Genomic DNA, 17,473 nt, shown 5'->3' on the forward strand with positions numbered 1-17,473 from the left:
TGGGACCAATCATAACGTCCGAGAACCCCTCCGTGCGTCCACGGAGGCACCGGTTGTGAGGCGCTTCCCCTTGTCGCTTGTGTTAGCCGGCGACGCGAGGCTCACAACCCGGTTTCACGGACGAGGTGGTGAAACTGTGCTGACACCTCGGGGCTTGCTCTGTTCGGCGCAGTGCCTCACACCCCGCGACCTCAACCCCGCCCAACAGCCGGGACGTCGGTACTGGAGCTGCTTTCGCCCTCCAGACGAGGAATCCGAGGCAGAGTTCAGATGACTTTCTATCGACAGAAGTAGTTAAAATTCATTTCTGATCTACTTTATTCCTAAGATGTTTTTGTTTTTAAATATTACGGTAGAACCACAAAACATTCTTGATCGGTAGAAAAGCTGGGGATCAGCAGGAACGATGGGAGGTCCCAGGGATACAATTTCCCAGGGAGAGGAAATCAGTTTTCTGAAGAAGCAGGGTGTACAGTCAGCCTCTCAAGAGAACAGGTTGTCAGCCCTGATCACAGGGCGCCCACAGACCATAAGGACAGAACAAGTACCACACCCCACCCCCATTTCCCCACATACAGAACAGACCTTAAACATAAACCGATCAGTAGGTATCCCCATTGAGCAAAGCAAGAAAACCAACGTACCACATTGGTTGGTCTCAATTAGGTTCTCAGGACTGACAAAACCAGAAACTAAAGAATGTGTAGACAGGACCTCCGGGGAACACAGGTGTCATTCTCACTCTGGAGACTGAGCAGTGTCCATGCTGAATGTAATTTCATTTTAAATAAATCTTTGGGGTGTGTGTGTGGGGGGGGGGACATGACTATGCTATCAGTAATTTGCCTGCTCAGGACACAAGAAACTGAGGGACCTGCTTCTTCCTGCAACATTCCTAGTCTTCCTATGACAGTTCTCCCTTACAAATAAATCAGCTTCATAACTACCTCCAGAAGTGCATTCCTACCCTAGACCCTAGAGAAAATAACTATGATAACTATATCTTTCTTAACTAAATATATCTAATCTATGGGGTGTCTTAATTTTTTTCTGATTCTGTATGTCCACCTCATATTCTAAAACTGCATTTAGGCCTGTACCACAGTATATATTCAGTCTTCAATCATTTCCCTTTTGATGGACATTCAAACACTCTTCTGCTTTTCATGTATCTCTTATTCTGAACTGGGAGTTTCTGGACTTATTTTGAAGAGGATTGGGATTTGGAGTGCAAGTGAAAGAGTGGAGGACAATATTAAGACTTCTAAATATGGTTTTCTGCCTTCATTTTTGCTCCTCTTCATCCATCTATGGTTTATAAAGGTAGTGGTAGCACAAAGAGCAGTAATCCATCAGAATATAGACTGAGGCAAGTGGAATGTGAAATGGACTGATAAAGTATTTCATCTTTGATTAAACATAGCACGGAGAGGGTTCCCAAGTATGTTTATTTAACGAATTGGTTGCAGATTGGTTTTAGGGACAGCCTATGGTCACTACACTGCCATCTGCTGGCCCTTCCAATAATCAGTGGTAAAGCAAATACTCAAGTATTTCTACTCCCAGTGTCATGACTTTTTAAGTTACCTTGCTGCCTTCTATTCAGATGGTAAGATAATAGATGGCTGCATTGACAGGAAAGAGAGAGAAAGAGCCTTTGTGTGGGGAGAAGCAAGGACATAACCATGCTTTTGATGGCCATAGTTCTGCATCTCTGAACCACCTAGAAGCTTCTTCAGTGTACCCCTAAGGGTTTTGCTCCTCATGCTGTCCATGAGAGTATGAAACATGGGTGTAACCAATAAGAATAGAGAGTTTGATCTGATCAAGGAAGTAGTTGTTCCTATGCTAGATTTAGTCAGAGGTGACTGTCCCAAGGAAAGACCACTACCACATTGTGGGACCTGCATGTTCCAAAGTCTGTGCTCCTATTTGTCCTTGTAAGATCAGATCTTCAGTCATCTATGGCAATGTAGCCATAGGTGACAGGGATCAAGCCAATTGAAACCAGTAAAAAGATGTACAATGAACAAACCAAGTAAGGAAATGGCCTCAGTGCTTGTTAGGACTAGGTCTCTAAAGCCACACACTATCATTTCTATTTTTTTTTTAAAAGTCAGTTACAATATTTAGTTCACACTCAGGGGTAGAGGAATTGGGCTCTACCTTAGGAAGAGAGGCATAGTATATCAAAGAACTCGCAGGCCCATTTTAAAACACCCATAACTTGGTACCTTATTATTGTTGCTAAGATTGTCTTGTCATCAAGGAAATCCATACTTTTGCTCTCTCTCCCTACTGTCTGGACTGGCTTCCACTGATTCATACATACATCTGGACCTCAACCTTCACACTTTATCTTAATAATCTTTTTAGTTCAGTGTGGGGTTTTTTTTTGTGGTACAGGGGCTTGCACCCAGAGGTGATCTACCACTGAGCCATATGCCCAGCCCTTTTTATTTGTTATTTTCAAACAGGGTCTCACTAAATTGCTGAGGCCAACCTCAAACTTGTGATCCTCCTGCCTCTGCCTCCTGAGTCACTGGGACTCCAGGAGTACACCACCTCACCCAACTAGATGGCTTTCCTGATCATCCTAATGCTTACCCTCTTGAACCACTGGGTTCAAGTTAATGTTGAGAAGACATCTACCATCCACATCACTCAATTTGCTCAAACCTACCCTATTTTCTCTGTGCTTCTCATTTTTCATATTCTAAAATACCTATTCCAAGAAAATGTCTGAAGAAAAGTGGTGCTTTTTTCTTATTTTCCCACTACACCAATTTTCTTCTCTACCTCACACATGAGGTTTATTATAAATATAGTTATTTTTAATAAACTATATTTATTATAGAATGTATACATTTTGCTTGTGAAAGGATTACAAAAATTTCCCTGGCTTTTTTTCTCAGCCATCATGGTGTGTGCACTTGACTTTGTTCCTTGCGATATCTTCTCAGAAGACATTTCAGATCAAACAATTCCCAGCCAATAAACAAAAGCAAAATTGCCCCTTCTCTAATGGATTCAGAAAAAAACTAGTAATAAAACCAGGAACAACTCCAAGCAGAGTCTTTGGAAAAGAACCAGGCTGCATCTATAAGGAATTGCACATGAAACGGCATACATCTTTATGCTGCATTGAGGTCACTAAAATTTTACTGGATTAATCTGAAAGTGATACCACTGCCTGGAAAGTTGGACATATTTTTTTGTGGGGGCGGGGGATATGATTTCTTTTGTTTCTATGCTCTGTCCCAGTAGGTTGGTTGAGTAATAAATATGTGAAAACTTTAAAAATGTCACTCTATATGGAGTACTTCACATTAAATTATGTCCTTGGAGTTACCTCAGTGCACTTACAATGTTGGAGATGGAAATAGGGAGAAAGTAAAAGGTGGTGCAAATAGGAAGAGCAACCTTGAGAACAGGTTGCAGAGTCAGGATGGAGCTCAGTCAGGAGCCCTGCATGAACAGTGTTGGTTGGGGGTTGTTTATTTCTCACCAACTCCTTTGTTCTAACCTCTCCTAATAACAACCATGGAATTCAAGAAAGGGGCTGACTCTCTCTTTTCATTGAATGGTTTAAATTTTGCTCAATTGATCCAGGTATTCATACAGCCATTGATATCTCACAGGGCATGACATGGGGCATAAGTGGACTCCATGATGGGCTTTATGAAATTGATTTTTAAAACTGCTTAAGCCTTCTGATTAGACAAGTGTATTTAAACTTCTGTTTTACTAAGGTATCAACCTTAGATAGTACCTTATATAGGTCTTGGAGATAATGTTTTCATTTTCTGAATTTCCAACTGAATAAGAGATTAGACATTCTTTTTCTTCTGGAACCCTAGATATAGGAATAGGATTTTAATATCCTCAATAAAAAGAGCACGCCTCATATTTAATTGCATTTTTGTCCTTTTTTAGCACTGGAAACTAAACCCAGGGGTGCCTTAACACTGAGCTATGTTACAGCCATTTTTATTTTTATGTGATCATATAAAAGAGCATTTTGATTCTTGTCCTTAGAAACTATAAAGACTATACATGATTTAGAAATGGGACTGTACCAAACAACAGCCAAGAAGAATCATCCATTCTATGCCTTTTATTTTGTCTGGTCACTCAGAAATATAATGTTATCATCTATGATTGTTGTTGCTTGTCACCTCACATTATTTTTATTCATTAATTCACCATAGTCTACTTTCCCTTCCACATAAATTTAAGAACCCTTTTCCACATACTGATATGGTATATCTCTAAGGCCCGGCTGAACACTGATATTCTATGCCATGTTGATTTTAACTGATATTACCCATTTGGAATTCTTCACTCTCCCATGATTGCCACTCTCATTCGTTGGTAGAGAAAATATTGTTACTGGATTTTTCCCTTCTGCCTGTCTCAGGACTGAGCCCTGACCCACTTGCCCAAGTAACTGCATGCAATTCAGAGCTGTAATAGAAGTCTTCAAAACATGGCTTCTATTTTCTTTTCTTACAATTAACATTTTAGCCTTTCCTAACTAGCCTGGGAAACTTATTATTCATTTTGAGACAGGGTCTCACTAAATTACCTAGGCTAGCCTGGAATTTGCAAGCCTCCTGCCTTAATCTCCTGAGTAGCTGGGAATACAGGTGTACACCACAGTACCTGTCTCCCTTCTATTTTTTAAAAAATATATTTAGTTGTAGATGGGCACAATAACTTTGTTTATTTAGATTTTTTTTAATGTGGTGCTGGGAATCAGATCAAACCCAGTGCCTCATGCATGCTAGCCAAGCGCTCTACCACTGAGCCACAAACCCAGCCCCTCCCTTCTATTTTTGACTTTGCTTTATGCCCACCATTGAGGATGGAACATAAATGTGCACATCTTGATAATGTTCTCTGAAAACCCCATGATGTGCTCACTTTCCAATTTAGGCTAGTGTTTTCTCCTCCTCATTCCTGTGTCTTACAGCTTCTATAACTCCCATACTTCCCCTAGGGAGGCCCTGCAGAACTCCAAAATGTTTCAAGAATGCTTTTTCCCCCTTCTGTATTTTATCTAGTTATTTCAAAATTAATTGATTTTTTGCAGTATTGGGGATTGAACTCAGGGGTGATTTACCACTGAGCTATTGGAGAGCATTTTGAGAAAATGCTAGGTATTTCAAAATCAATTGATTTTTTTGTAGTATTGGGGATTGAACTCAGGGGTGATTTACCACTGAGCTACATCCTCAGCCCTTTTATTTTTTATATTTATTTATTTGTTTTTTTGGTACCAGGGATTAAACTCAGGGTCACTTGACCACTGAGCCACATCCCCAACCCTATTTTGAATTTTATTTAGATACAGGGTCTCAGAGTTTCTCAGCCCCTCATTGTTGCTGAGGCTGGCTTTGAACCCCTGATCTTCCTGTCTCAGCCTCCTCAGCCATTGGGATTACAGGTGTGCACCACTGTGCCTGGCTTACTTTCTATTTTTAGACAGGGTCTCACTAAGTTGCCCAGGCTGACCTTGAACTTATGATCTTCCTGCTCCAAGAAGCTTCGATTACAGGTGTGTGCCATCATGCCTGTCAATATTTCATAATTTAGATGAACTGACCTGAGGATAGGACTGTTCAGTCTTCTTGGTACTTAACTATTCTTACAAATTAATCAGCTGGCAATCTGGCTTATAGAACAGCTTTACAAGCTTGGTCATTATAACCCTACCTCCTGATGTAATTTGAGTGTGATGATCAATACAAGTTTTGAGTGTGCAAAACTTTAAACTGATGAATTCACCAAAATCATGCTTCTAGTTTGCTAGTCCTAGAGACATTCTTCACTATTGCTATGTAAGACACTGAAAAAGCAGGATTTGATCTGTAACTGAAAAAATGAATTCAAGAAAGGAGAATGTGATTATTCCAATTAGCTTTGGAATTATGGAAATGTAGAAATGAAAAAAAATTATCATTCTTTGTTTGATGCTATCAAACTGATAGTATAACACCAAATTGGCAAACATGAAAATGGTCTACTTGACAAACGGTTCTTAGGATGAAAATGAGGATTGGTGAAGTTTGCTAATTCAACTGACTAAGCATTTATTGAACATCTACTAGGTATGAGGCATGTATTTAAGTGCTATGAAACAACTGAAGATCCTTTTGAAATTGGTTCTAAAACCTATCAATTTCCTTTTCTCTGGTAATGTAGTTGCTAAGCAACTTTCTCATATTAACCTGGCTTCTTGTGGGGGAGGTAATACATAAACAGCAGTAGCACATGACCATTACTTTGCAAGTTCTAGTAAGGGGCAGAATCACATTGGCATTCTGATTCCAATACATGAGTTCCTTGAGTCATCGTGTGCTGGATCAGTTGCTGAGTTCTACAAGCTGAAGAGATAAAAAGCTAGATGCTGAGGCAGAGGACATGGCTTATCAGTGGATCTTTCTTGGGCTCCTAAATTTGCTTAAGGAATCTTGGGGCATTCTATAACCCACTAACTAGACCAGCATATCCAAATACTGGGCAAACCTGATGGCTAGGACTTTCAGGTAGGATGACTTTGATAAAATCAGATCAAGGCATATACTTTGGTTAGAACAGAAAGGCAAATACTTTGCCTGCCTTTTCTCATTAAATACTAGTCTAGACAGAAGGGAAATTTGAATGTAGACATATGGAAAAATAAAATGATAGAGATATATGTGGATAGGAAGCATAATTCAATAGACATAGTGTTGAGAAGAGACTAAGAGAGGGAGATGAATATGGATAGGTACGATACAAAAATGATTTGCTTGTGTTTTTATTGTGGGGCTGTCAGCACCCTGCCAGGGTAGTTTTCTGCTCAGGAGGTGATGAGTCACCTGAGAAAAAGAAAGTCCGAAATAATTAGTTAAGAATTAAGAGCCAGAGTCAGAAAATAGATTCTAATGGAGTACCTGATAGGTTCTCCAGTCCTGGTAGGAGCTGGAACCAAACAACTAGAAAATGGCTCCAGTCCTTTATTTAAGGGAGAGTACATCAAAGGCAGGGATAAGATTTCAGCAGGTGGAGTCTTCCTTCATGGTGTCCTGTAGTCAACATGTTGATTGGCATCTTGGCAAGCCACACCCATCTCTGAGAGGCTATGTGTCTATGTGGCTCCAGTGGGTCACGCCAACTCCAGTACAGTGTTGAACTGGCAGAGCTAGATAGGATATCACATGTGCTGGGTCATCTCAGACCGGCAGGAGTTCCGCTGTGAGTTCCTGGATACCAGACTTTCCTACCCAGTGGTTTCCTTGCAGATTTGGTTCATGTACAGTTCATGGATAGCTTCTGGCAGGTTTTCATATGCAGTTAATAATAGATGATTTGATTTCATCAAATTATAGAAACATTAAGAAAATGCAATTTGCTTTCTTTAGAATCATACAGTACTTTGCAGAAATACAAGGCATAATAAGTAATATGTGGACAATAGGGACAAAGAGAGTGAGACAGAACTGTATAGGTAAATACCTTCTAAGCCTTCGATAACACACATCTGCCCTGTTATCTGTAGCCCACAGTGGGATTTCTGGTAAATATAGATTGTATCAAATAACACTAACCATGAACCAACAGTTCAGGGCTGTTAGGGACATGCCTTGATTTACTGGGGTTAGTACTCCTCATGCTCATCTGTCCAGAGAAATAATGAGAAAAAGTGTGCAGAAATGAAGAGATAATAAATAACAAAGGAGTTTCCTCATCTCTCAGCCAGCTTCTCTTCCTTTCCCCAGCAGCCTTCTCAGGGATCCCTTCACTTCTTTATTCCTTAGAGTATAAATGAGAGGATTCACCATGGGTGTGACCACAGAGTAGAAGAGGGAGATGAATTTGCCCTGGTCTTGGTTGCTGCTCTTAGCCGGAAGCAGATACCCATAGATGGCTGAGCCATAGAAGAGGAACACCACTACTAAATGGGAGAGGCAAGTGTTGAAGGCCTTTCGCCGTCCCTCCACAGAGTGGATTTTCAGCACTGCCTGAGCAATGAAGCAGTAGGAGATCAGGATGATACTCAGTGGGACTGCAGTGAAGAAGGTGCAGACACCATTGAGCACCGCCTCATTGAGACTTGTGTCTCCACAGGCCAGCTTGATCATGGCGGGCACCTCACACAGGAAGTTGTCTACCCTCCGGTGTCCACAGAATGGGAGCTGCAGAGTAAATGTGGACTGGATTACAGAGTTACCCAAGCCCCCCAACCAGCTCACAGCAGCCAGCAGCCAGCAGAGCCGAGGATTCATAATGGTTGTGTAGTGCAGGGGCCGGCAAACTGCCACATAGCGGTCAAATGCCATCACCACAAGTAGGATGCACTCAGTAGCCCCCAACCAAAGGAAGACATACAGTTGGGTCACACAGCCACCATAGCTGATGGACTTGTCTGGGCCCCATAAATTGATCAGCATTTGGGGGACTGAGCTGGTAGTAAAGGCGAGGTCCAGGGAGGAGAGATTGCTGAGGAAAAAGTACATGGGTGTGTGTAGCCGGGCATCAAGGCGGGAAAGCAGGATGATGGTTGAGTTCCCAACAAGGGTCAGCATATAAGAGAAGAGAATGATTATGAAAAAGATCATCTCCAGCTGGGGATGGTCAGAGAGACCCATCAGAATGAAGCGCTCTGAGGAGCTGTTGCTGCCCCCTTCCATCACTGGTTGCCTTCAGTCACTGGAAGACTCTGTTCAGGGAAAACTGCTGCGAGAAAAGCAAGGGAAGAAGAAGCTACTGGTGGGTCTGCTCAGGAAAGTTCCAGTGGTTATCTGGGCTCTACGGTTATGGACCAGCCCAACTTCTATGATTGCAGTCTTTAACTGTAACCCCCAATAACTTGTCCATCACATCTGAATGTCAAATATGAGCTGGCACAGGCATGAAGACAGAACAATGAGATTAGGGCTCTTCAATTCAGAACAATGGTTACAACACATCAGAGGGAGCTGTTAGAAATAAATACACATGGAAATTCTCAAAATAAAAATTTCCCCAGCCAAGCTTTGATATGCTCAGGAAAGGGAAAGCAGACACACTGAATTCGGAAAAGCTCCCCAGAAGTTTCTGATCAGTTTCCTTTCCCTTCTTTGCTGTCCCTCTCATCTCAGGTGAAAAATCCTAATCTAGAAAGCTAAAGTTGGAGGAACAACATGATGAATCTATAAAATCATGAAAAGAATGGTAACATTGAATATAGACTCTTTCACCAAATACAGAAGATATGAATATAAGATTTAAAAGAGGCAAATGTAGAACTTCACAAAAAGCCAAAACAAGTTTAAGTGGAACAGGTTGAAGATATAAATGGGGGTTACCCCAAAAAGAGTTAAATCAGCCAACACATATCCATAATCAGTAAGGAAAACTAGAATATGTCAGAGGAAATTCCTGACCTTTGCCATGTATGACTGCTATGCCCACCTCTAAACCATGGGATAATTCTTAATGTCTCACAAATATGCTCTTGTTAACAATGGACCAATTAGTGTCTCTTTCCTTGGACGGGATATAGGCTTTCCTGAAGATCATAAACCAAGGTCCAACCTCTTCTTTTGACTAACAAATGAATCTGAGAATAAAACAGAAATAGTTTTGAGGGTCATTTGGATATGACAACTGGGAGGGAATGCTGTTTATTTTTCAGCACTGTGGTCCAAAGACAAGAGATGCTACTTAAAGCAGTGTGAGGTTGCAATTAGCTGCTTCTGGTACATGAGGCAGGGGCCACTGGGCCATACCTCTTGGCTAAGAATCCCAGGAATTTTCCTTTTCATTAACACACAGCAAAAATAGTGGAGATCCTGATGCTAGAATCCAAAGGAGTTAAGAAAGGAAATTCCTTTCAAATGTTTGCTTTTGAGTCAGTAGTTGAGTACTTCCACAGAGTCAGGGATAATGACTGACAGAGGGTGTTCCAACCTCCCTCTGACCCCCCCTAAAGGAAGAGAGGATTGCTTATTCTTTTCATCCAGGACCTAAGAGAGCCATGGATTAAGTAACCAGCCTTATAATCAACTCATCTTTCTGTTCCGAAGTTCTTGCTGATGCCTGTCTTACTAATTGCTGCTGGTTGAGGTGCCCAGCCCTTTGAATCCCTTTAGAGGAAAGAAAGACAGGCACTGCTGCCCGTCCTCCCCGCGTTGCTCATTCTGCATGGCTTGTGCTCAATGGTTGTCCAGCAGTGCCACAGTTCCTGTCAGTCCCTGCTTTGTGTCTTCCAAGCAGTTTTTAGCTAAGGAATAAACATGCCAAAATGGGAACAGAAAGGCCATTTCTAGGGTGGAGAAGCTGTTCCATGAGCTCTAGAGGAAGCACCAGACCAACTGGACTCTTGGCCTGAGCTGGACAAATCCCCGAGCAAACACAATGATAACCACAAGCTTGTGTTCATCAACTCCACGGACCTTTGGGGCCTTTTCTTTCCCTTGAAATTTCCTGGTTCTCTCTAATCATCTGGGAGTTTTCAGTTAACCCAGAAGCATTGGCATTTTAGAAAGAGTTCAGAAAGGGTGATACTGAACTTTCCACCCTGCATGGGCATGCAGTTTGGGCATGGAAGCCCAAGGTGGAGGATCTTTAGGAATCACTCACCTGGTACACAGATGGCTCTAACCTTTACCTGTCTATAAGTTTACTTGGGAAGTTTGGGATGTTCCTTCCAGTTAATATTTTCACTGTTCTGATATGATTTTAAACACCTGAGCTTGCTGGAAACAAACAAACTAAATAAATAAACAAACAAACAGACAAGCAAACAAACAAATAAATAATTAAAATTAGAAAGCAGGAGAAGCTGTTACAACTTTGTGAGACTTTGACTTGATGACATAGTGGTAAATTCTTTCTGCTTAGGAATCGACCTGCCTCTAGGCACTGAACTCTGCTTAAGATTTTCTGCATGAGGATTCTGTTCCTAGGGCAGGGTTGTGCATACAAAAAGGGTTTTTTCGATGGTTAGTTTGGGTTTTGTTTTATTTTGATACTGGATATTGAACCCAGGGACATATCACAAGCTACAGCCCCAGTCCTTTTTTAATATATTTTTTGAGAAAGAGAGAATTTTTTAATATTTATTTTTTAGTTTTTGGTGGACACAACATCTTTGTTTTATTTTTATATGGTGCTGAAGATTGAACTCAGCGCCCCACGCATGCCAGGCGAGCACATTACCGCTTAAGCCACATCCCCAGCCCAGCCCCAGTCCTTTTTACTTTTCATTTAAAGACAGGGTCTTGCTAAGTTGCTGAGGCTGGCCTCAGACTTGTGATCTCTTGCCTTAGCCTCCCAAGTACTGGGATTACAGGTATGCACCACTGTGCTAGGCAGGTTGGGGTTTTAAAGTCAGATTAAGAAATACACATCTTGTCTGGGGGCTGTGGCTGTGACTCAGTGGTAATACACTGGCCTGGCATGTGTGAGGCACTGGGTTTGATTCTCAGCACTGCATGTAAATAAGTAAAATAATGGTCTACCAACAACTAAAAATATATTTAAAACAACAACAACAACAAAAGAAATGCCCATCTTGTCTCCTGGATTCTCTTACAAATGACTTTTGTTAAGGGGGTCTTAAGATATTATAAAACTTCTTTCGCCTGTTGGATTTTTTTTTTTCTTCCCAGTTTGCCTCTTTGCTGATGAAGAAGGTCATGTGTCTATCAGAGCTTGCGGCTCTAATATCACATGGCCCTGCCTTGCTCCTAAAGGAAGAACACAAAGCAGAATATTTGAAAGACCTTTAACACTCTCCCTTTCACTCCCCTTTCCTTGTATTCACTCTCCCTTTGCCTCTCCCTTATGCTCTCTGTTCTTCAATAATGAAATCTAGGAAGTGTTTATGGAACTATACCTTTGGCTTCAGGATTCCCGCATTGTTCCTCTGCCCAATGCTCGGTGTATGGAGAAGGCAAGTGTGGGACTTGGAGCAGGCGTTGTGGGCACTGTCCTCCTGTGCCGAGTAGCTACTGTCGTTGGTCCTGACCCTCTGAGCAGCCTGGGTCTGCTGCCCAGATGCCTGGCTATCAGCAGGGCCCAAGGGGGGGATTTCAGCCCTCTCACCCCTACCATGCAATTAGCACAAAAGGCCCTAGTGGCCAGGACACAGGAAAATGGTGTCCCTGAAGAACACACTTCGTCTTCTACTTGGACTCCCTCCCTGAACACAGAGCACTAATTGATCTAGAAGTAAGAATAGTTGCATTCATTAAATACTCACTGTGTATATAATTTTATTCCTTTCACCTGTTTACATGCTAGCTAACTTAGTTCTTAAAACATTTTTTACAGCAGAGGGGTCAGGTCTATTATCCCCCATGCACAGGAGTGGACCAAGTATGAAGTGACCATGTGACTTGACTGGTGTTAGACAGGTGTGGCCCAGAGGTGGCTCTTGGCACCAGGTAGAAGCCAGCTGTCCTGTGCAAAGGGAGAGACTGTTTTGACTCTTCATCTATAAGATATCTCTTGGAATTTTAGCTCTTTTTGTGGGGTGAGGGCAGAGAAAGGAGGCCCCCTATCTTGGTCCTCACAAAACCATAAATAGGGACATGAAACTTAGATACTATCATACAGTGCTGTATGAAAAGCAAATTTACAACCACTTCTAAACAAATGCATAGGAGGAAGCTGGCAATCTGGTAGGGCATTAGATGTTACAGAAAATGAGTAATCCCCTAAATAGCTAACTTAGAAACCTCATTCATTGGAGAAATAGATACTTACCTGAAGATGTAGCTCAGTGGTAGACTCTAGATGTGGGAGGCCCTAGGTTCAATCCCCAGTGCTGAACAAACAAACAAAAACTGGACCCAAAGAATATACAGTGTGCCAGGTTCTGGAGAGAGGGCATAGGCATTGGCAAGACTGGCCTGATACCTGCCCAGTGGGGCTCTCCTTCCAGTGGGCAGACTCCAAACATTCTCTCATGATGGTAAGCACCACCTGTTAGCTTGTGCTGCATGCCAGACACTGTACTCAGCAGTTCACAAACATGATCACAACCACCATGCCAGATAAACATTATTCTTCCTGTTGTACAAGAGAGGAAATAAGGTTGAGAGGCATTAACTAACTTGACCAAAGGCAAAAGGCTAGTAAATGCAGAGCCTCTAATAGTGGGTCTATTTGACTTCAAATCCATCCTGAGGAGAGACTGGAGAATCTCAATGTCCAGCCGCTGGGAAATTCAGCAAGTCATGGCACCTCTATGAATTCTTGCACATGTCATTATCATTGGTTCCTGCAAGACTTCTCTTATTTAAATATTTTGTTAATTTTTTTTACTCTATTCCCAATCTCATTGACATTCTTCTCCACACTCCCATAGGTACCTACTCTAATGTGTTTAATATACCAGTGTTTGGATATATATGTATCCTTATAAAATACAAAATTCTGCTTTGTGCATGCAAGTTTTAAAATTTACCTCAATGTACTGTGCCATAGCTCTTTCTGTTTCTTCCCTTTTAATGCCCTTTTTATAGCTTTTCTTTTTTTTTTTAAAGAGAGAGAGAGAGAGAGAATTTTTTAATGTTTTATTTTTTAGTTTTCGGCAGACACAACATCCTTGTTTGTATGTGGTGCTGAGGATCGAACCCGGGCCGCACGCATGCCAGACGAGCGCGCTACCGCTCGAGCCACATCCCCAGCCCAATAACTTTTCACTTTAAGATATCTATGTTGTTATGTATGTATTTGGTGTTTATAAAGGTAAATACGTACCTATTATATTTTTTCTATTCCATTAGGGGAAAACATAGATCTTGCCTTTAATTTCTAGCTACTACAAACAATGCTGTAACAAAATTCATCTGAATTTGATCTGAAGATTATAACAAAAGAATATCCTAGGCATATGGTGAAGAGTTAAAAGTTGCAGAACAATGTGTAATGTATAATCTCATTTTTTGAGGAATAACTATGTGCACATACATACATTGGTTTGTGTGCAAAGAGGAATCTGAGAAGAAAGAGAACACGCAAATGGATAAAATATTTATGAGTCACTTGCAATTCCACTTGAATGTCATGATTAGCTTTTTAATTTATGCCAGAAAAGCTATTGGTTTTTTGATAGGGGTTACGTTGTATCTTAGGTCATTCTAGAGAGTACTTCCATCTTTACAATGTTAAATCTTTCAGTCCATGAATATGGGATGTCATTTTATTTATTTTGATCTTCTTCAATTTCTCTCAGCAATGTTTTATAGTTATCAGCGTACAATTATTACCTTATTGAATGTATTCCCAAATCTTTTATTTTTTGACATTGTAATTGAAATTATTTCCTTAATTTCCACTTTATATTGTTCATTGATGTTTTTATATATTTAGTACACAACCTGCAACTTTGTTGAATTCAGTTATTAACTCTAATAGTTGAGTTTTTGTGAGTTTTGGGGGGATTTTCTATGTATGTGATCATTCCCTCTATAAATAGGAAAAAGTTTTGTATCCTCCTTTTGGTTGATTTTTATTTATTTTTATTACCTAATTGTTCTGGCTAAATTTTCAGTAAAATGTTGAATTGAAATGATAAAGGGCTTCTTCTAGTTTTGTTCTTGATCTTAGGGGAAAAGCTTTCAGTCTCTCATCAGGAAATATGGTGTTAGCTGTGGGTTTTTGTGTTCTTTACAATGTTGAGATTTCTTTCTACTTTGTTTATTGAGTATTTTTTTAATCATGAAAAGGTGTTGAATTGTGTCAAAAGGTTTTTATACATACATCAAGTTGATCATATGGTTTGGTTCCTTTGTTCAATTAATATGCCCTATTGTATGGATTGATTTTCATATACTGAACCACTATTTCATTGCTGGGGTACATTTTACTTGTCATGATGTACAATCATTTAATAAACTGCTGGATTAAGTTTGCTAGTGTTTTTTTTTTTTTTTTGAGGATTTTTGCATCTATATTAAAGGGGATATTGGCCTGTAGTTTTGTTTTCTTGGGTTGTCTTTGTCTTTGTTGTCAGAGTAATGCTGGCCTTATAGATTGAGTTAGAAAGGGTTTCTGCCTTCTTCAATTTTTTTTAAAGATTTGTAGAAGGTTTGGTGTTAATTATTTTTTAAATGTTTTGTAGAATTCACCAGTAAAGCCATTGGGTCTTAGATTTTCTTTATTGGAAGGTTTTTTTACTCTTTTTTTCCTTGTGACATTTATATCCAGATTTTCTATTTCTTTCTATTTCTTCTTCATTTTGATACTTTTTTTCCTAAGAATTTTTCCATTTCATTTACTTACCAATTTATTTTTATTTTTTGAAAGAAATCTGGTGTACATTCATTTCATTTACTTACCAATTTATTAATGTACAATTGTTTATAGTACTCTCTCATTATTTTTTTTTTGGTGGGGGGGCCACTAGGCATTGGACCCAGGGGCACTTTACCACTGAGCTGTACCCACAGCCATTTATATTTTTTATTTTGAGAAAGGTTCTCATCAAGTTGCTTAGGGCCTGGCTAATTGCTGAGGTTGGTTTCTAACTTGCATGCTTCAGCCTCCTGGTCACCTCAGCCTCCTGAGTTGCTGGGATTACAGGTGTGCACCACTGCATTTACCTTTTTTTTTAAAAAAAAATATTAGTTATAAATGGACACAATACATTTATTTTATTTATTTATGTGGTGCTGAGGGTTGAAACCAGTGTTCCACACATACAAGACAAGCACTTACCACTGAGCCACAACCCCAGCCCATGACTTTTTTTTTTGAGACTAGGTCTTGCTGGTCTCTAACTCCTGGGCTCAAGGAATCTTTCTGTTTCAGCCTCCCAAGTAGCTGGAACTACAGGTGCATGCTACTTTCCCTGGTTTTTATAGTTCCTTTTATTTCTATAACATTTACAGATATTAAATTTCCTCTGAGCACTGCTGTTGATGCATCACATAAGATATGGGATATTGTGGTTTTCTTTTGATTCACATATTTTTGTCCTTTTATTTCGTCTTTTACCCAGTGGTCATTTAAAAGTATAACTATCTGGCTTTCCTTCTTTTATTTATTTCTAATTTCATTCCACTGTGGTCAGAATACAATTTACTAAAATTCACTGAGTCTTGTTTTGTGGCTTAATATATGGCCTATCCTTAAAAAAATGTGTATTTTCCTGTTATTAGGTGGAATGTTCTGTGTCTTTTAGGACTAGTTGGATTTTAGTGTTGTTCAAAAACTCTGTGTCCTTGTTAGTCTTCTGTCTGGATCTTCTGTTACTGAAAATGAAGTATTGAAGTTTCCAACTATTATTGTAGAATTATTTCTCCCTTTGATACTGTCAGTTTTTCTCCTAAAGCTCAAGAAATAATACTAAGAATTAACAAATGGATGATATCAAATTAAAAGTTTCTGAACAGCAAAGGAAATGATAATGTGAAGACAGAGCCTACAGAAGGAGAAAATCTTTGATAACGACTCTTCCAACAAAAGGGATTAATATCCAGAATATATGAAGAACTCAAAATCTTAATACCAAATAAAGAATAACCCAATTAGTAAATGGGCAAATGCATTAAACAGATATTTCTCAAAAGAAGAATAAATATGGCCAAAAATATACAAAAAAATGTTCAAAGATAAACATTATTACCCCATATACATGTATGACTACACTAACCACCATATGACCAGCTATACTATTCCTCAGTATTTATCCTAAAGAATTAAAGTGTGACTCTGCACCATGTACAGAGGAATGAGAAGTTGTGCTCCATTTGTATACAACATGTCAAAATGCATTCTCTTGTCAGCTATGACTAATTAGAACAAATTTAAAAAATAAAAAATGTTCAAAATCTTTACCAATTAGGGAAATATAAATCAAAACTACACTGAGATTTCATCTCATTCTAGTTAGAATGACAACCATTAAGAATACAAAGAATAGGGGCTGAGGCTATAGCTCAGTGGTAAAGTGCTTACCTCTTATGTGTGAGGCACTGGGTTCAATCCTCAGCACCACATAAAAATAAATAAAGATACTGGGTGTTCATCTACAACTAAATAAACATTAAAAAAAGAATAATAGGGCTGGGGATGTGGCTCAAGCGGTAGCGCGCTCGCCTGGCATGCGTGCGGCCCGGGTTCGATCCTCAGCACCACATACAAACAAAGATGTTGTGTCCGCCGAAAACTAAAAAATAAATATTAAAAATTTTTTTTTCTCTCTCTCTCTCTCTTTAAAAAAAAATAATAAATGCTGGAAAGGACATGGAGGAAAAGGAACATTTTTACGATCCTTACACCCTTTTTGGTAAAGTGTACATTCATAATTTTATCCATTTTAAATTAAAATTTTATTGAGGTAATTATATATTCACATGCAGTTATAAGAAATAATACAGAGATTCCATATGTCCTTCACCTGATATCCCAAACTAGAGCCACAGTTTACTATCATAACCATGTAATTGTTATATAATTCACCAATCTTATTCATATTTTCCCAGTTTTA

The 17,473-nt window shown here is 39.7% G+C and overlaps 1 protein-coding gene across 1 annotated transcript; it reads right to left on the bottom strand.

The window, feature by feature from the left end:
• Nucleotides 1–7,739: 7,739 nt before the first annotated feature.
• Or2c1 (olfactory receptor family 2 subfamily C member 1) lies at nucleotides 7,740–8,678 on the bottom strand. The gene has a single exon (XM_027940646.2). It carries the CDS (start codon nucleotides 8,676–8,678, stop codon nucleotides 7,740–7,742), a length of 939 nt encoding a protein of 312 aa, XP_027796447.1.
• Nucleotides 8,679–17,473: the final 8,795 nt, after the last annotated feature.

The sequence above is a fragment of the Marmota flaviventris genome, chromosome 19 (genome assembly GCF_047511675.1).
Source record: "Marmota flaviventris isolate mMarFla1 chromosome 19, mMarFla1.hap1, whole genome shotgun sequence".
Taxonomy (NCBI): domain Eukaryota; kingdom Metazoa; phylum Chordata; class Mammalia; order Rodentia; family Sciuridae; genus Marmota; species Marmota flaviventris.